The 22547-nt window shown below is 39.4% G+C and overlaps 2 protein-coding genes across 5 annotated transcripts; both read right to left on the bottom strand.

Moving 5' to 3' along the window:
* Window positions 1–386: 386 nt before the first annotated feature.
* On the bottom strand, window positions 387–8603 carry ABHD11 (abhydrolase domain containing 11). 4 transcript variants are annotated; one of them, XM_026708535.2, is made up of 6 exons: window positions 8386–8603; window positions 6863–6998; window positions 5258–5431; window positions 3916–4086; window positions 3445–3626; window positions 387–2937 (listed from the first exon to the last, which is right to left on the bottom strand). In XM_026708535.2, exons 1-6 carry the CDS (start codon window positions 8496–8498, stop codon window positions 2793–2795), a joined length of 921 nt encoding a protein of 306 aa, XP_026564320.1. In that variant the 5' UTR covers window positions 8499–8603; the 3' UTR covers window positions 387–2792. The 4 variants fall into 4 exon arrangements, with proteins under 4 accessions (XP_026564320.1, XP_026564321.1, XP_087784072.1 ...); XM_026708536.2 differs by lacking the exon at window positions 8386–8603 and adding an exon at window positions 8002–8268; XM_087927946.1 differs by lacking the exon at window positions 8386–8603 and adding an exon at window positions 8026–8261.
* A 10871-nt stretch (window positions 8604–19474) lies between these two features.
* Window positions 19475–21496, bottom strand: LOC113441566 (claudin-3-like). Its single transcript, XM_026708633.2, has one exon. It carries the CDS (start codon window positions 21400–21402, stop codon window positions 20758–20760), a length of 645 nt encoding a protein of 214 aa, XP_026564418.1. The 5' UTR covers window positions 21403–21496; the 3' UTR covers window positions 19475–20757.
* Window positions 21497–22547: the final 1051 nt, after the last annotated feature.

A 22547-nucleotide genomic window follows, 5' to 3' on the forward strand; every position in this document is an offset into this window, starting at 1 on the left:
AATATGGTCATGTGACTGCAGGGGGATATCATCATTTCGAAACCTGGTCCCATTTTCAGAGTTTTTTTGTAAGTTTGAATAGTCACTAATCTAAGGTCATAAGGTGAGGACCACCTGTATTATCTATGTTTGCTACATTGAGTTATTTGTAAAAAAAGGCAGGAAAAAGATCTAGTGATAATAACATTAACAATAATTCTACAAAATGCATGGGGCCATTTAAAGGCAGTCTTGCTGGTCGCCAAGACTGAGATGGAAAACATTTTTTAACCTTACATTGGTTAAAATTCTACTAAAAAGTTGGGCAATCTGCAAATTGCTGGAAAAGACTACAGAAGACCGGCACAACGGCAGGAGTCATGTTGTAACGGAACAATTTACAAACATCACAAATAGATACTTTATTGGCCAAGTGTGATTGGACACACAAGGAATTTGTCTTGGTGTAAATACTCTCTACACATAAAAGAAAAAAGGTAAGAGTCAATATAAATCGTAAGTATACAAATGACAAAGTTACAGTCATACAGTCACAAGTGGGAGGGGATGGGTGATAAGGAGTGATGACAAGATTAACAGTAGTGCAGACTTTATAATAGTTGAACAGCGTTGAGGGAATTATTTGTTTAGCAGAGTGATGGCTTTCGGGAAAAAACTGTTGTTGTGTCTAGTTGTTCTGGTGTGCAATGCTCTATAGTGTCGTTTTGAGGTTAGGAGTTGAAACAGTTTATGTCTGGGATGTGAGGGGTCTGTAAATATTTTCACAGCCCTCTTTGACTCGTGCAGTATATAGGTCCTCGACTGAAGGCAGGTTGGTAGTAACTGTTTTTTCTGCATACTTTCACATTATCAAATATGGCCAGTTTCACAAATACGGAGTATTCAAAATACTCACAAACTCCTTGCCGTAGATTAATTTAGATCTCTCCTTTTAAAAGTGGTATTTAATTACAACAAGCATAAAAATAGGCATTAAGTAAATCACTCTAAAGTAACTCTTTAAAATAATTTTAAATAAATTTTAAAGATTGTTAAATAATCCAAACAATAGCAAAAATATATAGTTGAAACTTATCCATTTTCTTTCTTTCACCTTCATCTTGACCAGCAGCAACCTAATTATGACTGGTTTGTTATTACTTTCGATCAATCACTTTTAAAGAAGTCCAAGTTGACCCACTGGGTCATCTTTTCAGGGATGTTTCCATTGCAAATCCATTACGTCTTCAACAATGACAAAGCTTCTAATACTCTGTCTTCACTGGAAATGTTGGGATACTTTCAGAGATGTATCTGCCTTGCAAATAGTCCATGTTGAACTCTATAGTATGGTCAATCATCAGCAGAGATGTTTTATGACATATTGTATTACAGGTAGTCCTGGACTTACGACCACAATTGAACCCAACATTTCTGTTCCTAAGCAAGAGTTGAGCTTTGCCCAAATTTTGTGATCTTTCTGGCCACAGTTGTTAAATGAACCATTGCAGTTGTTAAGTTAGTAACAAAGTTGTAAAGTAAATCTGGCTTCCCCATTGGCTTTACTTGTCAGAAGGCTGCAAAAGGTAATCACATGACCCAGGGACACTGCAACCGTCATAAATATGAATCAGTTGCCAAGCATCCAAATTTTGATTACGTGACCATGGGAATACTGCAACGGTTGTAAGTGTGAAAAACAGTTATATAAGTCAATTTTTTTCCAGGGATATTGTAACTTTTTGAATAATCACTAAATGGTTGTAAGTAGAGAACTACCTCAGTGTTCTGAATTGGTATATGATCATTTTAATTCATATATTGTTTTATAAAATTTACTATATTTCAATTCCATGGGAGTCATAGGTCCTGGACTTTGGATGAATTCTGCAAGTTAGCTCATTTGGGTTCCTTGGTTCAAAAACAGCTGCTAAACGATGCATTGTTTTGCACAGTTAAAGGCTACAGGAACAAAAGTTTTATTACTATATGGATTGTCTAAAGAAGCATGTGACCTTGTATTATCAAGAATTATGGAGTGGGGGCTGGCTGAACAATTAAGAAACACTGGAGGGTGAAATCTATTTCTCATCTGGAGCAATGAATTGTCATATATATATATATAGAGAGAGAGGCAAACAATGTATATACAATATATATTGTAGGGTTAAAAATAAATAAACATATATACATGTGTAGATCACAGTTCCCTGTTAACCACAAGTAGATTGTCACATGCTCTCTAGTTGAATAAACGGGCAAGATTCTGAGTATCTCAATATCTATGTGCTCATTTAGGTCAGAAGTGGGAAACCTGAGAGCGTATCCCATAAAATGTACCTTCTTGGAGTTTGCATTAAATGACTGGTAGTACTGGAGCAAACAGTTGGTTGAGCCAGAGCCAAAAGTGAGTAAGACTCCTCTGTTTTGCTTTCTGACACTCCTTTTCTCTAACACCTCTCTTTTCTCTCATTCTCTTAACTCCCACCTCTAACTCTTCCAAGCAGCAAATCACTAGGGAAGGACTGACAATTTGACCGATACACTAAATGGATCACTCGCATGGAGCTTTTGAAATCAGACCATGAGTCACGTACAACAGTAAGTCCAATGAGAAAACTTCCAATCTTGAAGTTGTGAATGTTCCAACCTGGAAGTTTTTAAAAAGAGGTTGGATAGCCACTTGTCTGAAGTGGTATAGGCTTTCCTGCCTAGGCAGGGGGTTGGACTAGAAGACCTCCAAGGTCCCTTCCACCTCTGTCTGTTCTGTTCTGTTCTTGGTAGGATAGTTTGTGTGGATCTGTTCAGAAATTCTAGCGTGGATGGAGTGCAATGAAATTGCAAACGGCAGTGATGAATTCTTGGGGCTGATCTGCATGAACCCAGTGCCCTGCATCAGGAATATGCTGGATTTCAGCATCAGGAAAGAGCCGTTTGATCTCAGGGTAGTTATTGGAACTGCAGAAAAGTAGACACAGAAATGGGAAGGAAATAGGAAAAATTGCAAGAAGAACTTTGTGGAGTATATAAAGTGTATCAATCAATATAATAATAAAATAACTTTTGTATATAAAATAAAGGTAACTAGTTGTTTGTGAAGGAGAAAAACTAAAAATCAGTAAAAAACACTCAGTGAAAAAGGATCTTATGATTTCACCTGGCTCTAAAAAGCAAGGTGGAATGGTAGACCATTCTGGAAGCCAAAGTTAAACTGCAAGACTATGGTAGAAACATCCACCAGATCTAAACTTCCAAATATATTTGCTCTAGTTGTGCAAAATACAATTCAGATTAAATCACACCTATGTTCAAAAGCATCATCTGCTGACACTCAGCAAGATAAATTTACCTTTTGGGATATGTAGATTACTGTCTACTGTTTACTGGAAATTGATATGCAATGTAAAAAGATTTCAGACTGCAACCCTGCAGACATTATTTAAAACAATGCTCCAAGTCTCTTACCTAATATAGCCAGATTTGGAACCCCCAAGAAAGAGAGTAGGCCCTAGATAAGATGTCTGGAAGTCAGGAAAACTCATGATGTCATTCAGATGCTGTGAAATGGCCTCTAGATTTACACGCCATACAAACTGGTCCTCAGCATTCACTAGGTTTGTAAGTAGAAAATGGAGGATAGTTGGCTCCTACACAGAAAAAAAAAAGTACTGGGATGATGGCTTAAATGTGAAACATAATCCTTGGGCATGTAATTGTGTGTGAGTACATTCACACAAAGCTGAATTTGGTAAACTGATTTATGTTTTGTCCCTATAATATGATCAGACATGCCCAGCCCTGAAGAATGATATATTCTGTTTTTAAAAAATACTGTACTATATTTCTTTTCCCACACTTTTGCAAGCCTCACTTAGGGAGGTGAAGCAGCTTGAATCTGAAATATATAAACTGTGCTCTTTGACAAAAGCACTTTACCTGAATAGTTGGGCGCAGTTGTTCTTCGGCCATACGGCGTGCAGTGGAACGAGGAATACCTCTAGGGATATCCACTGCTTTCATGGCAGCGATGTAATTCTGAAAGCCACTGATATCTTTTGTTTGGCTAGGACTGATGTCAACACACACTAAGCGCTCTACCAGTTCTGGCTGCAAATGAAACAAATTGGGGGATGGGGTAGGTGGGAAGGTCACAGGAATCATTGACTGAAAGAGCTGTCACACCAAGTCCCTAGCCTAGACTCTAATAAGAATTCTAAGTTAGGAGCAGATTCAGTGTATCAGACAAAAAATGTTATTCTGTTTCAGTTTCCATCACCGACATTGTGAGAAGGCAATTGTGTTTCAGAAAAAAAAGAGATTTAAAACTTTACCTTTGACTAGAATCTATGTCCCTTATCCCCTCTTCCAGAAGAGGGAATGGGTCAAGTGTGACTAACAGTTGCTGCACCTATTCTGCATCGTGCTCTTCTGAGTGTACGGACTAAAAGAGTACGTGTGAAATTATACTTAAAAATTGTAAAATTGGCTACAAGTCTGTTGTGAGTTCACAATTGTTTCAAATTTTACAATAGTTACCTTCTCTATCCCAGATAATTAATGTTGACTGTCCTTGTTAATTTGAAATACATTTTGAGGTATTTCAGTTCTTGTCTGTTCTGAACTTGTACAACTGTTTAAGCCTGGGATTTTGTAGCTAATTTTTTTTTAAAAAAATAGAGGAAATGTTTTTTAATGCACCTTTTGGGTGCTGTGGCTTCAGAACACACACACACACACACACATCTCGATACATCTATCTATCGATATATATACCCAGGTTTTCCAGTGGTTTCCAATGTCATCATCTTCCCTTTCTTCTCACCTTTCTCAGTATAGACTTTGTCTAGAGAGCTAGGTCCTCATATAGTATTCCAAATATGATAATTTGATCGTGCAGATTTATGATTTAAGTGGCAACCCCAGATCAATTTGTTAGATTTGTTTTTACATCAGTTATCCATAAAAATTATAAACTGTTATATTATTGTTCACAATATTATATGATAGGATTTCCTAAAGCATCCGTCCATCCACCCACCCATCCACCGATCATCTATCTATGATATCTATTATACACAAATCTTTTAGTTGCAATGGATGCAAACTGCATGTGCCCCTTCATCCCCATACACAAATTTCTGATAATAAAATATTTCTACATCCTAAGCATCTACTTTTCCTCCTCTCTCAATAATCAAGTCCCCTTTTGTCTAAAAGGCCACATTATTCCAATACCAACAGTGAAATAATACCAGAAGAAGAAATTAGAGGTGCATACCCATTGTAACACGAATACCATAGCTGTCTTGCCGCCCATGCTGTGGCCAATTAAGACACACCTATTGAGATGCAGCTGGTTCAGAAAGAGACGGATGTCAGCACTCATTGCTTCATAGGTCATGATGGGGCTGTGGGAGCTATCCCCATGGTTGCGGGCATCTATTGTTAGCACCTATCTGGGCAAGAGATGAGGAAAGCCAAGAGGTTGGCAAATATAAGGCCTTACTTACTTAAGAATCACCAGACCTATATTTCAAACAGATACAATGAAATTATGATGATCCACCAATTCTAGCTGTTGAATTTTCCAGTAACCTAGAGATTCTTCAAAGGTAGACTCATTTAGTGCACAGCTGTGCAGTTTAGTAGTTTAAACATGTCACAATTGCATAGATGATTATTACCAAGTCTGACCACCTCAGAAATTGTTGCAATACATACATTTGAGGAAGTTGCAGAAAAGTTACTAATACTAATAATTACTATTTCCATCCCATAGAGATTCAGGAACAGCGTTGGATCAAAAAGTTCTTCAAAGCTGCAAACTAGGCCTTGTAGGGGGAGTTTAGCTCCTTTTAATAGGTTGATTATCCAAGTTTCCTTTTCTTCTCTGTTTCTCTTGCATAGTTTTTATATATATATATTAAATACTTAATATAATTATTATTATATAATTAATATAATATTTATATTAAAACTATGCAAGGGAGAGACAAAAATCAACCAAGATTTTTACAAAGTGATTAATTTAGAGCTTTGGGCTTTAATTCCAGCCCAATCTGGACTCATTTTGAATCATGGGAAAAGATTATCTTAGCTAAGTTTGCAGACTTCCAAAAAAAGGCATTGCATAAGATTTATATTCCAGTTACCAAATTATAAAAATCGGCAGAATAACCTGCAGATTCAGTGTTGTAAAAAGCAGAACAAATTATCTGATAATTTTTAAAAAGTTGCATTTCTTTGGTTTCATTTATTTTTATTTAGTTATTATATTTATATGCCACCCAACTTGCTGTCCAGAACAACTCAGTTTTGATGCATTATGTACTATTAAGCAATTGTAATCTTTCCAATATTATCCGAAAAGCTCATATTTTTGTACTCATTAAGTTGTCCCAGAGCATGAAATCTAATGACAGAAATCTAGAGGACTCTTAGTTCAAATCAGTCCAATTATTTTTCATTAAGCTAATAAAAAAGCTTTGTGATTCCACACCTTGTTTTGGATTAACATCCTCCTTCTCTTATATACATGTACTTCCCTTGTTCTTCTTTGCAACACTATCTTAATCCCATCTGAATGTTTTGAGATTGTTTATGAGATAATGGACATGATGAAGCTGCAGCAAGAGACTTTAGAAAGAACAAAGACACTCTGTTGTACTGAATTTACAGCTGCATAAAAAAAAACCCCATAAAAATCTATGGCTCACCTGAGACAGACTGAGAAATATTTTAGAATGTTCTGTTCAGTTATACAAAATCCTGCAAAAGAACTGATGACTATAGTATTCAACATAAAAATGGCTCATTTTTGGCAGCAGCTAACTTGCAAACCAGTAGCAGCCCTTCTCCAGATGACCATACATCTTGTACCCACCTTGCGACCAGTTTGGAGCACTAACTTTTTTGCGAGGGATGAAAAATTGGATTTGTTTCCAAACAGCCCATGCAGGAAAACAAGTGGAGGATCTGATGAGGGTCCATCAAAAATGGCATATGATAGAGGCACTGGCCTACAAAAAAACCAAAAGCCACGATCAAGTTGATGGTTAGGCTAGGAGACTGGGTCTGCAAAAATGTGGATGACCACAAAGTGGCAGATAGTACCTGAGATATGTACTAGAAACCCTCCTTGCTGCCATCCCACGACCTTAATTTTTTTCAGCTAAGACTAGTAGCAAGGTTTGTAAGATTTATAAAGACAAATTAATATTAGGACAGATTTATGAATGACTATTAGCTAAAAGGAATCTCCAGGAAGGTTCTTCAGGAAGTCACCTTCTACATGAGGTATTGTAAAAAAAAAAAAAGTCATTTTACTTATGCCCTGCTTGTGGGTTTCTTTGCAAAATCTGAAAGCTTCTATAAGGACCAGTAAGGTAGAATAAGCAGACTATAAACATGATTTTGGTTATTGATGCTCTATCTCTCCCCCCCAGTCTTTGAGGCAGTTTACTATCAACATAAATCCATTTCAAAGGAATCAATAAATAGCAGCATTTTAAAACAGAATCATCTGAAAATATTCTGCATCTGTATGCTGCCATCTAATGGTCTTATGAGTTTTTACAACCAAACTGGTAACCATTGTACAGGTATTTCAGACAGAAAGCAGCAAGGCACTGCACAAATTCCAGGTAAAAGGGCACCACATTTCATTTTAAGGAACAATCTCTAAAAGCTTCCCTATAAGTTTAAGAAGATTCTAGGATCAAACCAAATCAGTTATGAAAGATGCATTACTTTCTCCTGTTGACACAGATCAGGCATCAACATATTGAACTGTCAAACTATTATGTGTGAGAATAAAAGAAGAGAATAACTAAACACCAAACTATGTAATAACAGCAATATAGCACTGTTGATAAATCTAGGAATAGATTTATATTTCTATTCATTTATTCCACTTCCATGTCCGTAACTTTTCCTTGAAATGCCATTTGAAGCTGGCCTGCTTTAAATTTTAGGTTGATACGAAACATTATTGTTTAAAGTTGGAAACGAAAATATGCTGACATGTTAACTGTGGCGGCGGCTTACTTTACGGGACTCCAACAAGTCACCATTATCCAGAACCAGCATCATCCCCCTTTGCTTCGAGGTGGAGACCAGGAGATGAAGGGGATATATGGCAATAATGTGGGGTTTTCTTGCCTAGGTCAGTTTTGGTCTGACTTTCATGAAGACCATTTCTACCGCCCCATCGCAGCTGACCGGCGAAAAAGGGGAGGCTATTAGGGAGGCTGTTAGCCTTTACTATCCTTTTACATCTCTATGATGACTACATCCGGTCCATGATCCTATCACAACCGGGAACATGGAGGCTTCATGCACCGGCCAGGCCTTTCCAGCAGGTTCGCTCTCCCCTTTCCAATTTCCACTCCCTTCCCGAGCTCTTACATAGTGGCGCGGCCCGCGAAATCCCTTCTTTCCCGGGCTGCGATACAGAGACGGCATCGGAGTATCTGGGCCCGCGTCCCGCGCAAAAGAGAAAGCGGAAAGCGAAGCATCATTGGCCGGGTGTAGCGGTCACCAAGGTGACAAAGAGACTACAATTAATGAAGGGGCGTAGCCGCAGATCTACTGCCGGGTCGGTTGCTAAGATGTCCGATGCCGTAGAACGGGTAGGTTCCATGCTGGCTCGGGAATTCTGGGAGTTGAAGTCCACAAGTCAAAAGGGCCATAGCGTTTCTCACCCGCTCTATAGAAGAAAGTAATTGTCCCTTCCGGCTTTGTGGGACGCGCCCACTGGAGTTTGTCTGTCACCAGAGGGAGCTACCAATGCCCCTATTCGTTGTTTGGTTGCTAATATTGTAAAGCCAAGTTTCGGAATTGCACAAAACTCTTTTTTTCAAATAATACTTCTAAAATACATATAAAATATCCAGGAAAACATTAGGATGGATAGCGGTGAAAGGTTTTCTTAGGGAAAAAAAAGATTCCCCACAAGTCAAGATAAGGTCTCTTGGAAACTGAACCCCATCCATGCCTGTTGATTTCAGGCAGTACTGAAGTGCAATGCCATTGCTCTGTTCTGCAAGATACACAACTTCCCAATCTCATTTTTATCTGCAATATTGAAGTCTCATCTGAGAAGTAACTTTTTTGAGATGAATTCAATGAGATTGTTTGTAGGGCAGGGGTCCTCAAGATGTGGCCTGGGGATGCCTGGATGTCTCTCCGAACTTTTCAAGTGGTCCATGAAGTCAAATATTGTAAAAAAAGTTTAGTTTTAATTTCTAATTCAGTAAATATCAATAGATATAGTCCACATAAAACCAAAGCTTCTTAGGGTCCTCAATCATTTTTAAGAATATAAAGGGTCCTGATGTCTAGAAATTTCTCAGGCAACATGTTTATGTGGAGCTGAAAACGTATTTCCTGAATTTGGGAGAGGAAAATGCTTTTACCTCTGCCAAGTATGGGGGTTTTTTTTGGCCACCCGCAAATACAAATCACCAAATAATTCAGGCAAAAAAACCCCCATCTATTGGTGGGGGGAGAGGGGTTATATCACATCTTTTTATAGGGTATAGAAACAAATGTTAACATTTGCTATATGTGATGCACCAGAAAGCAACAAATCAAACAGACATTTATTAAACATGAGAACAAAACAATAGAAAACATTGATCCTAGAAAATATGCCTAAAAGGGCAAATTTATGGGTTTTGTCATCTTCCAGTCCAATTGGTATCTTTCTTAGCATAGTTTCATGTTGGTTCTCATATTTGATGAGTGCATGTCAGGCGGCTCAGTTTTATGACTGGTTATGGCAGGGCCATGTGAACACAATTTGTGATGTTTTTTGCCAGTTTCCTGCAAAATATGCCCATTCAGATGAATTGGGTCACTTAACAACCAGTGTGTTTGTTTAACAATTGCAATGTTTGCTTAATGACCATCATGTTTCCTCAACAATTGCTGAAAAAAAGTCTGGAAAATTACTTCCAATCATTGCTGACTTACAACTATAGCGACTTCACAATTTTATTCCTGGACTCAATTACAGTTGTAAGTTGAGGAATGTCTGTATTCAAGGATCTCCAGAATATGCTCCCAATTGTTTAATTGCTGAAAAGGTTGGTTCTTGCTATCAAAAGAAGAAATGACTTGGGTTAAAGGGAAACCTGTTTTCCTCAACTTCAATAAAGAAATATGGATGCCATGCTAAAATGCTAATATCGCCTTTATTAAAAGGCTAATAATGAAGCCTAACATTCCATTTAATGCTAACACTAAGACCAAACTGTTTGAGAACCACTGTTCCAGAGAAATAGAAAAAATTCAAATATGATTGTTCAAAGCTCTTCCCTTTGCCTTTTCATTCTCCATTGTCTCTAAAAAAAGATGTTTTAGTAAAGGAAATCATTTGAATATTGAGCATTTTGTTCAGCATTGCAAGACCAATCCATATTCATAAAAATGAATGTAGGCTTTAAGCTGTCTGGGGTGTTATTTACTGTGCATTTATTTAATATTCATAAAATATAAAAATGTTTTTACTAACTTTTAGTTCACCCAAAGGATTTTAGTTATTGACTGGATTAGTAGTATAATAAATATTAATAGCTTTTAGGCAAGCAAGAGGCCACTTTATTTTAATCATTAGCTATTTCCTGCATGAGGGAAAGAACAGAAAATTCTTCCTGCTTCTGCCTTCCTATATACAAAGCTGTTGACAGTAATATATGGAATTAAACTGACTTTCTTTCTCAAAGAAAGAAATAGCTAATAATAGCTAATGCCTCTTATTTCACAAATAAAATATACTTATTGGGGAAGCAGGATTCTCTATGTTACTATTTTCATGTAGCACTCTACAGTACAAACCAGAGGTACAATCTTGCACTATTTAAGGCTTGGTAATCTTAATTTTCATTTCTAATTGCCCCTTTTTAATTCAGAAGAGTTACAAATAGGATATAGTAAGAACTTGTCTCAGCAGGTGGCAGCACACATCCAATTATTGTCTGAGCCAAGCAAGATGGGAGATTAATATTAGAATTGGAGACCACCAGAAAATCTTAAAGTGTAGACTAGACTGGGAATTCAATCTTAGAACAAGAAAAATGGAAAACTGCTTTGAAAATGTTGCTAAAATCATATGGATTTGTCCATCAGGAGCTGAAACTGACTTGGAATGGAACTACTTGTGCAGTGAGGATGTAGTATTTGGATTGGTCATGATCATTTACAAGTTTATTGGAAGGATTTCGTTTATACACATTGTAAGAACAGCATTAAAGTGGTTAGATCTCTGTCTAATCTAGGCATGGAGCTATCTTCCTCAATAATCTGAAGCTCATAAATCACATTGAGGCACCTTGCTTTTTTTTTTTTTTGCTTCATGACTTCTCATGATTGCAGCAATAAACCATCAGAATTCAATGGTACAGATTGAACTAAACTTCTATTGGGATTAATACCCCTTTTTATTTTAGATATAGTGGAATGTCTTTTGCAGTCTTTGGAGGCTGAAAATATGAGAAAGAATAAACACATATTTCTTCTCCTGTCCTAAAAAATTATTATTTGTTCATTTTCATAAATCAGCTGTTTTGCTGTGCATTAAATTTTCATACCTTTTACTGGTCCAATTTATATTGTGGAACTGTGGAAGCTGATTGATAGATCTTGTAATACTTTTTACTCTCTCTGTAACTTACCAGCTCCTTTCAGAGCAAAACTTTAAAACATCCTTCTGTGGAAAGTTTATAGAATATGCCTGGTTCACACAACCTGCTAAACCAGGTTAAAATTAAATTAGATAATTTACAATTCAGTGTTTTGTGGAAATTCAGCCACTACCTTAGCATGTTGTGTTAGCTAAGCAATCCTGTTAAACCACAATTTGTTTGCATCATGTGCCATGTGAATGCAGCACTTATGGTTTATTAACCTGATTTTTGTGTGGTGTGAAACTAATTAGATAATAGTGATAATGCAGTTGCCTCTGAATATGTGAATGTGACTTCTGAAACCACATCTATTGTATGCAACCAAGAGATTCCATAGTAGTAGACATGTTTTCCTCATTTGATACACCCATTTTATTTTTACCACAGAACTGTGATATTAACTAATAATAAATGATAATAGATATCTGGAACCCCAACAACTACTATAATGAGTGCAGAACTACTAATCATTAGACTCATTCTGTTCTTGTTTAGTTGCTATCTGATTCACGGGTCAAAAAAGAAAAGCCATCTATAACCTGGAGAATAGCTCTTTGCTCTTTGGTATGATTAAGATCCTGTCATAAACTCCAACTAGATAGTGAAGAAAACATGGAAGATTGGGACCTCCCTCATCCAAGAGATCCAGAGACCTGTGTTCCTTCCCAGTTCTCCCACACCCTTGCTCCCTATTAGAACTGCTGCCTTTGAAGACTGGTGAAGAGTTAAATTACAACCAGGCAGCAAGTTGGCTTGAGGCCAAGTATCTTCCATCTGTCCTGGTATCGGTCATGTGCTCTGAGTGTGGCAATCACAAAACATATTCTTTGTGCTGGAGTGAGCTGCATAGAACAGTGCTTTGTTGTCCTGGTGAGGACAGACTCCACCACTTCTGGAGTGCTTATTGAATTGCGTTCAGCTGGTTGTCACCTTTTCTCCCATCCTCTCTCAAGTGCAATTAGCAACTGAACAGAGTTACGTGACCCAGAACAGGTTCCTCCTGGTTCAACTGGTAGCTGATCCTCCCAGGTGTTTGGGTCTTGATAACCAATTCCCCCTACCCTAAAAAGTAATAAATTGGGCAAGAGTGATCACTAGTAGGAATTTTGAAGGTTGTAATTTGAATGTATCTGGAAAGCATTAGGCTAGGAAAGAAAGCCCTTAAAGCAAGTGCTACATGCTACATCTAAGCAGAAAGTGAACTCCCCAAATTAGCCATCTAGTTTGTGGTATTTTTGAAGCCACATTTTCAAAAACATTTCATGATAAATTACCTTCTGAGAAAATTCATCTGAGGTTAATGCATAAATTACTATGAAAGAAGGATATCCGAGATGAAGTTATCCTTGAGTTGAACTGTATTTCTGATCATGTCATAGACATGTCAAATAAAATATCAATTTTTATTACAGTCTTTGACCAGTCTTTACAATAAAAAGAACATAGTAAAAATGAGAAAGAGTTTAGCACAGCAATTTGTTATTGGGAAAGGGTCATGGACATGTCTATACAGGATTTGGAGATTCAAAGGGAGAGGGTAAAATCCAGAATGGTTTATTTGTACCTTCTGAGAAATTAGTAAACTTGTAGTTGGAAGCCCATTGGTGTCCTTGATTAATCCTAGATATATTGGGGCAGGCCCACATTAGCACCCGAAATCACTCCAGTGATTTCATTCTGTAAGTGGTCTGCAGATAGGGACAGGAGGAGGCATATGTATTTCACAGAATATTCTGCAGGAAGCATGGAGAATAGTACTTTTAGGGAAATTCTCAGAAAATAATTTTTGGAGAGGGGTCATTTCATTGGTATCTTCATCATCGAGTTAAGTATAGCCACACAAAATTTGCATTTCTTATTAAATGGGACACAAGTTGCCAGAAATAGCATCTTTCTGCTCATCCTTGCTGTTTCTTTGAGATCATTCTCTCTTTTTCTGCTGCCTCCTCCTACTCCCACTCTATCCCCTTTTGTTCCAGAAGACGCGAGAGCCATCATTGTACCCAGTCCGTTTATGCTGTATTTCTGCACACGGAAAGGTTGGAAGTTTTTGTTTTGTTTTGGATCTCTAAGAAAACTCTTCAGTTGGAACTGCAATTGCAGCCTTTTTTAATTGGCTTTTAGTTCCTGATGTTAAATGTAGATAAAACATTTTATGACGAAGGTGGGGCCTTTTGGAAGAGGTTACAATGTTTGATATGAGGGCAAATGTAATGTTTTATAGTAATCAGAAGAATTTCCCCAACATTTCTCTTCCCCTTTCTGCAATTCCTGTGACGTGCAATGCGTTTGAAACTTAGGAAGGATGCAGAGTTGGGAATATCTTACAAATAAGGAACAAATACATCAGTATTAATTCAACCTTTGATTTGATTCTTGTGTAAAGATATTGAAAATATAACCAGGATCTAGACTCACCTCATCCAGTATCCATTAGTAATCAACTATGATAAACCTGCTAATGCACAATATGTTGGTGAACAGGCTGATACGCCCAAATCTCATACAAAAACATTTCTTAAGCATAACTCCATTCTTTATATTAGAAACCTAAGATAGGGTTGAAAATGGTCAGGATGATGGTTGCAACAGTGTGAACAAATCTCTTCCTGTTTTTTATGCCCTAGTGATGTCCTAAAAAACTATTGGAGCTTCAATCTCATCACTGCAGCCACCATCTTGACTCTTATAGCTCACACTGAAGACACCTTGCTTGCCAAGGAGGTCGCCATTTGGAAGTATGCAAATTATTTTGCATAAGATGGGAAGCTTCTGTATTAAAAAAATAAATTTAACATTAAAACAGTATTTGATGGGTGGGTTCTTTATGTTTAATGTTAGATTTATTTGATATTTAGGTCTTTCGCCCCCGTTTTTTTCACACATTTTTCCCTACAGAAAAAAGGCAAATGAATGTATGATTTCCATATCCTAGAAAGCAACATTTCAGCTTCTTTTGATATTAGTAAGCAGACTTCCCTGTTGCCACCTTCAAATAATTTGTTAATTTTTGGCAGCATACTCTAAGAAGGATTAAGAGACTGGCAGCAAGGATGGCCAGGGCACCAGAAGCTAAAGCCTACTAAAAGAAATTAAAGGAGCTTTCTTGTAGCCTTAAGAAAAAACTGAGGTTGGATATATCGCTCCACAAAGAACTGTAAATAATTGTACAAATAAATACAAATAAAATGAATGCCACAAAGAAGAAAGTCAAGACCTGTTCTCTATTGTTCCAGAATGTAGGGTACATAATACAGTACTGGTAGTCCTCAACTTACAACGGACTTCCCAAAAGATATGCATGACCCAGATTCAAAGTTCCAATGTCTGGGGCCTGCATTTGCGGCTGTTGGCAGCATCCCATGGTTATACAACTGTGATTTAGAACTTTTTTGCTGGAAAACAGCATTTACTTCTGTTTCCAGCAAAGAATGCGCATTGCAGACACTGGGTTCACTTTATGTTCATGACTTTTGCTTAATGACTTCTGCAAAGAAGGTTGTTCATTTGGATGTGGTCACATGAAGACCCACTTAATTGGCATGACTTACAACTGTAATTCTGTAGCAGTAAGTCAAGGACTACCTGTAAGCTACAAAAAAGCAGGTTCCAATTTTAGAACAAAATGGAAGCAATCAAATTGGGGTATCCTATTATCCTTGCTTGATTTGGATGAGGGGATAGATGCAGTGGTGGGATTCAAAAAATTTTACTACCGGTTTGGTGGGCTTGATGTGGCTTGGTGGGTGTGGCCTGGTGGTGGGGCAGGGGAGGATACTGTAAAATCCCCGTTCCCTCCCTACCCCACTAACCTGCTTTCCAGCTCCATTCCCCTGTGCAGGGCAACAAAAGAAGACCCAGCTGATCAGCTGGGACTAGGGAGGCAGAGAATAGATAGATGGGGGGTGGCAGTCAGAGATGGTATTTGTTGGTTCTCCGAAGTACTCAAAATTTCTGCTACCAGTTCTCCAGAACTGGTCAGAACCTGCTGAATACTACCTCTGGATAGACGGGGAACTCATCAAATTTGCAGATACTAAGCTTGCAGGAATAGTTCACACTCCAAAAGGTACAGAAGGATCTTTGACAGACTTGAACGTTGGGCGCTATCTAACAAAATGAAATTCAATGGTGAAAAAGAATAAGATTTTACAGTTAAGCAACAAAAATCAAATACACAAGTATAGTTTAGGTCAGGAATCTCCAACCTTGGCAACTTTAAGCCTGGAGGACTTCAACTCCCAGAATTCCCCAGCCAACTTTGCTGGCTGGGGAATTCTGGGAGTTGAAGTCCTCCAGGCTTAAAGTTGCCAAGGTTGGAGATTCCTGGTATAGGTGATACCTGGCTCAATAGTAGTAACTGTGAGAAGGAATCTTAGACTCCTAGTGGACAATCACTTAAATATGAGCCAGCAGTGTGCTGCAGCTACCCAAAAAAACCAAGGACTGTATTAACAGAGGGATAGAATCAAGATCATGTGAAGTGTTAATACCACTTTATAATGCCTTGGTGAGGCCACACTTGGAATACTGCATTCAGTTTTGGTTGCCACAATGTAAAAAAGATGTTGAGACTCTAGAAAGAGTGCAGAGAAGAGCAACAAAGTTGATTAAAGGACTGGACGCTAAAACCTATGAAGAATAGTTGCTGGAATTGGGTATGTCTAGTTTGATGAAAAGAAGGACTGGGGTGACATGATAGCAGGGTTCCAATGCCTTATTGAAGGCAGGACAAGAAGCAACGGATGGAAACTGCGGTAATCAAGAAGAGAAGCAACCTAAAACTAAGGAGAAATTTCCTGACAGTTAGAACAATTAATCAATGGAACAACTTGCTTCCAACACTGGAAGATTTTAAGAACAGATTGGACAACTACCTGAAATGGTATAGGGTTTCATGCCTGAGCAGGTTGGGGACTTCCAGAAGACCTCCAAGTTCCCTTCCAACTCTGTTTTGCATTTCTTAAAACATTCACATAAAATACACATAATAAAGACGAAACACTGGCGAGATGGACTATAATCCTGTGCACACCAGAGGATAAAAGAACCAGTCAAGGAAGTCTTCTAAAAATGAAGTGGGAATGTTCAGATGCAAATGAGCTGAGTATATGCCAAGTTCTGCTTCAAAAATTACATTAAATCAATTCTTTATGTAGTGCTAAGCATTTATTTATCATGTTTGCTGGTTGCTATCCACAAAATGGTAGATAATAAAGTGTTTAAACTTTGGCTTAGTGCCAAAGGAAAGATTGGAAGCATTTAATTAAGAGCTGGGGGGGGAGTCATTGCTACAATGATGAATTCCAGTCCTAATACGTCTGGAGTAACCAGATTTAGCAACTAGTGTACAGATTGTACCCTGAAGATGATATTTAATTTCGTTGTACAAGGTGCAATGACAATAAAGTAAACTAAACTAAATTAAATTTGGGGATGTTATTCCAGATAATGGGGACAAAAACAGATCCACCAATTTTATTGGGATAAGAAAGACCTTTTGTTCTGCTTCCTTTGCCGTTGTAATCCTGCCCTCTGAAACTTCTCTATTTCTTTCCCCAGCCTCTGCAGTTTGCAGCGATTGTTTCATTCTTCATCTACAGCCGGTAAACCAAGCCAAGCAGAAGGGCGTGGATTGTTTGTCACTCTCTCTAAACCAGGAACAAGAGAAAATAAACAGGAGCTTGCTCAACCCAATCCTGCCTGAGAACATGCAAGCGAGAAGCGGACGGAGATCCAAACCTTTCTCATTGGGGGGAATGAAAGAAAACAGGTTTGAGCCACTCTCTGCAGGTTAAGGAGAAGCCAAAGCCCAGTTCACACCTGAGTTGAAACCTGGGCCTCCTGCTCTTGAGAGTGTTCTCAGCATAGAAAGTGGCACATGTAAAGTAACTATACACTGAAGAACGCTTTCGAGCATGGAAAGGAACCATGTCTCTCTTGCAGACTTACAACACTTTGTCTAATAACCGTTCAAAGTTACAACGGCACTGGTGACCTATAACCATTTTTCACACTTACGACCTCTGCAGTATTCCCGTGGTCACATGATCAGAATTTGAACACTTGGCAGCTGATTCATATTTATGACGATCGGTGTCCCAGGGTCATGTGACTACCTCTCTGACAAACAAGATTCACTTAACAATCAAGTTATTAGCTGAACAATTGCAGTGATTCACTTAGCAAACGTGGCAAGAAAAGTCGTAAAAGGGGGCAAAACTCACTTAACAAATTTCTCACTTAGCAACATAAATTCTGGGCTCAATTGTGGTCATAAGTTGAGGACTATCTGTATTTCATCCACCTGGTTTACCAGGATGGGGAGGCAGTGTGCATTATGGGTCCCATTGATTAGGGATGTACTGTATATTTTATTTATTTGATTTGTCAATCACTCACAAGATAATAGGTATAAGTATATACATAGTTATGAATACATGAAATGGGTACATATAAGAAAAATAAAAGAAACAGTCGGACAGGGACGGTAGGCACATTGGTGCGCTTATGCACGCCCCCTACAGACAATCCCAGCTATGATGGGGAACCCTGGGAGTTGAAGTCGACTTATCTTAAAGTTTCCAAGATTAAGATATGCTGATCTCATTTAATATATTATTTCTGAATCTCATTTAACAACTGCTTTTGGAAGAATATATTTGGGCTGATTAGGCAAAACTGGTCCCATCTAATTAAATGTATTTAAGCACCAGAAGGCAGGACAAGAAAGAATGGTTGGGAAATAATCAAAGAGAGAAGCAACCTGGAATTAAGGGGAAACTTTGTAAACAGTGAGAACAATTAACCAATGGAACAGCTGGCCTTCAAAAATCATGGGTGCTCCATCACTGGATGTTTTAAAGAAGAGTTTAGACAGTCACTTATCTAAAATGGTATAGGTTCTCCTGCTTGAGCAGGGGGCTGGACTAGAAGACCTCCAAGGTCCCTTCCAGCTGATTCTATTCTAAATGTGCTTGTGAGCAGGGCCATGGCAGCCTCTTTTATTGGTGTCTGCTCCCACTATTTTAGATAGCCAGAAGCAGTTTGCTCTGTACCTGGATTTAGCCTGCATGGAAAATGCTCACTTTTCATTCTCCATGCTTTATCAAGCTTTCGTTAAAGTCATCTCACTGGTCATTGCTGGATCTTGTGGCAATGGGTTCTGCAGATGAATTTACATTTTTGTGTGTGTGAAACGGACTTTCTTTGTCACTTACTGACTGAACTTACTGGCATATTAAAATAATCTTATATCCAATGCTTCCATTCTATTTCCACACAACTTTTAGAGTGACTTGAAATAGGAGAAGCAAATCCCCTAAAGCTATTCTCTTTCATTATCTTTACTATTTAATCTCCCCATTTTACCTTATTCGTCCGTCTCTCGTGGAGTACTTTCAGTCTGGTACAAACGAATGTTTTGAAAATCCATGTCTAGCAGTTTGTGCAGACCGTACACAGATTTTTCTCCCCACTCCAGAATGTTCACGACCGTTGCTGTTGGCCACGTTCAGAGTTGAGCTCATATTTTTAAACAAAAACTTGGCTTCTGTCAAGCCCCCAATGGTCTCTTGACTCTTGGCAGGATTGTGAGCATAAAACAAGCAAAGTGTTGTTTATGTTGCCAGGGCGAGGGGGGTAGAGAACATTGGAGAAAAGATAATAATGACAAAACTAACTTGTGGAGCAAAGGGAACAAAATGTTCACCAGCAGAGAAAGATGGATCTCTTTGGGACTCGCTAGTACAGCTCACTTTCCCAGGAGAATGGAATTTGCCAACTCCCAAATAATTAAGTATGCAAGATTTGGTTGGTTTCTCAAACAGTTTTATTGGGGAGGAACAAAGAAGGAAACACACTGTAACTTACTATATATACAGAATAAATGAGGGAACCGTTTACCCTCAGCTATGTATAATAAAATCCCACCCACCCACCCATGTCCCATTGCCAGCAAGTGCCCTCCCTCTCTATATCATCTTGGAAAGGAAGATGGGGAAATTATTCTTAAGGACAAAACTGTCTGGAGACAAAACTTTATTTGGCTAGAGGGACCACTGGCAGTTCTTTACCTCTCCCTTCCACCACTTGCTGCCAACATGCAGTTCCAGGAGCAGTACCTTCATGGCTGACTGTTCTTTATGATGGGAAGAGGAGACCTTGCTCTCATTCTAAAAGCGGAAAAGTATAGGCCTTCTTGATTCCTAATCCACACAAATTCTTACGTTCAGATGCTTAAAACGTGGCTGGCAAATTTCCTCAGGCAGCTGTGCCCCCATCTCAAATACAGGATTTGTTGTTCAATGTGGAAAAGGCTCGTTGGTAGTGTCCTCCCAACACATTTCACTTGGGTTCTGAATTAAACCATTTCTCTAGGCTCAAATACGCATCGAATCATAAATTAAACAATTGGGGATGGGTTTGTGCAACACAATACCCTCCCAAACTAACCATGATTCAATCCAAGTACTCTTAGTATACAGATAAAACTTCAGGGAAAGAACACTCTCTGCCACTTGCCACCCATTTTCCCCAGGAATATTCAACCACCCCAAGTGCTGACATCGTTCCCATCCCCAAGTCCAGCAAATGATCATATTCTTCCCGCATTGCTTGAAGGGTTCCCTTTCAGAAACCACAAGTAGATAGAAAACAAAGGTGTCCAAAGTTGGGAGCGGAGCGGCAGGAGTGGGTGGGTGGGGAATCCAACCGCACAGAAACCATCATTCAAAAAAGAAGTCCACTTGATCCTTCCAGGTTTATACTAACCGTCTGCAGTCATTTTGGCCCCTGAAGGGGGAAGGCAATTGGGATGGGGTCTCACCAGCCAAGTGTTCAATGAAAGTCTGAGAATGTTTTATATCAGAGGTAAACAAAGAAAAATGGGGCCAGGCCAGTTCCTTCCCCTTCTTAGGAACTCCATCAGAAGGGAGTCATACAGACCATCACTGTACAAATTCTCACTGAACATGAGAATAAATCTTGATGGAAGTTTTTTTCTTCTTCTTGGGCAAGCAAAGGTGAATTCAACCCATCCTTGTAGGCATGCAACACTTACAACCATGGCGGTGGGGGGGTTTCTGCCACTTCATACGTAGTTCTTCTTGTCATAGCTCATTGCAGTAGACCTGGGGGCAGAGTAGACCATGGGTGTAGGTCTGTACTTCTCCTCCTTGGGGGGGCAGGAACAGCAGAGCAAGCTTCCTCCAAAAAGAAAAAGGGCTGCCGCCGCCCAACCAATGTAGAGTGAAGGTCCTATTTCGCGTTTCAGGGGGGCTGGGACTGCTGGATTGTAGAAATCGCGGACAATTTGATTGGCAGACCAGCAGACAGGGATGAGAGTCAGGATGCCTGTCAGCAGAAAGATGACCCCCGAAACGATGGTGATCTTGGCCTTTGTAGATTCATCGTCAATGCAGCGAGTGCACTGGGCTCCCATCAGGAAAATGAATATCCCCAGCACCGCAAGGACGATGGCAATGACGATTAAGGCCCGGGCAGCCTGTAGGTCCGGTGCCAATGACAGCATGGAATCATAGACCTTGCACTGCATCTGGCCAGTACTCTGGGTCACGCAGTCCATCCATAGCCCTTCCCCGGTGAACTGCGCAGTGACGATGTTGTAGCCGATGAAAGCAGTCACTTTCCACATAGGCAACCCACAACACAAGATGGTGCCTATCAAGCCCAGGACAGACAGGACTACACCACCAATCTCCAAACCCATCGACATGTTGGCACCGATAAATCAGCCCCTGCCTTCCCAATTGCAATGCGATCTGCTGCTTTCTAGTCGCGAGGTTCTGAGCAAAGCAGGTGAAGCACCCAAAGCTCTGAGCTGATTTATAAACTGTCCTGTTACCTGGGCGGGCTCTTTAGCTCAAGCATGGGTGGGGCGTCACCAACGGACTCTCAACCTGCCCTTCCCTTATACCATCCTCTCTCTCTTTTTTTTCTTTGTTTGAGATGGCATTTATGAGAAATGGAAGTTTGCTGTAGAGGGCAAATTACCCTTGAACTGAATTCCAGCTGATTGTTTGGCGTGACACTTGGTTTCAGAGCAGACTGACAGGCAAAGATTGGTAGCAAAAAGCAAAACGCCTTGTAGGGAGGCTCTTGATTCACCCGGGCTTCATTTGTTGCATTTCATCTTTGGGTTAGGTCTCCCAAGTCCAAATCAAGCATGTCTCCTAACATTCAACAAACTGTGTTTATATCATAAACCTCAGATATACACCAGAATTTCTTGGTATTTCATCACTTTTTGCTGATTTATTGAAGACTTGCTTAGTTTCGGCTAACACATCCTATAATAAGCATGGGGTGCACTTAATTAGCTAATCTGTCTACGTCTGGGTGTGTTTTTTAATACGCTCATGATGAACCTTTTACCTCCAGACCATTTCGTGACATTCTTTCTCACAGTTTAAGCTAAGCTATCTGAGGGACCATCTCTTGCTGGTCACATCTACCCAACCCATGGGGAGGCAAGGAATGTTGCGGGTCCCGTACCCTAAAGAGATACATCTGGCATGAGGGACCTGGAGAAAGGGCCTTCTCTGTGGTGGCTTCCTCCCTCTGGAACATCATCCCTCCGGAAATTAGACTGGCCCCCACTCTGACACTCTTTCGGAAGCCCTGAAGATGTGGTTTTGCCTGTGGGCCTGGGAACACAGGGCGGGATGGAGTCCATTAAATATGAGTGTCTGTTGTCACCAGGGTGGGTGGCAGAGATGGTATTCAGCAGGTTCTGACTAGTTCTGGAGAACCGGTAGCGGAAATTTGAGTAGTTCAGAGAACCAGCAAATACCACCTCTGACTGGAGATTTTACAGTATCCTTTCCCTGCCATGCCCACCAAGCCAGACCCACAGAACCA

The sequence above is a fragment of the Pseudonaja textilis genome, chromosome 1 (assembly GCF_049901715.1).
Source record: "Pseudonaja textilis isolate UNSWEBS1 chromosome 1, rPseTex1.2, whole genome shotgun sequence".
Lineage (NCBI taxonomy): Eukaryota > Metazoa > Chordata > Lepidosauria > Squamata > Elapidae > Pseudonaja > Pseudonaja textilis.

Coding starts and splice junctions, on each gene's coding strand:
- ABHD11 (XM_026708535.2), bottom strand. CDS start 8,498: ATGATGCTTCGCTTTCCGCTTTCTCTTTTGCGCGGGACGCGGGCCCAG. Junction 6,999..8,385: donor TTCGCGGGCCGCGCCACTAT/GTAAGAGCTCGG, acceptor GTTTTTTTGTAG/GCCAGTGCCTCTATCATATG. Junction 4,087..5,257: donor TGGTATTCGTGTTACAATGG/GTATGCACCTCT, acceptor TTTCATTTGCAG/CCAGAACTGGTAGAGCGCTT.
- LOC113441566 (XM_026708633.2), bottom strand. CDS start 21,402: ATGTCGATGGGTTTGGAGATTGGTGGTGTAGTCCTGTCTGTCCTGGGC.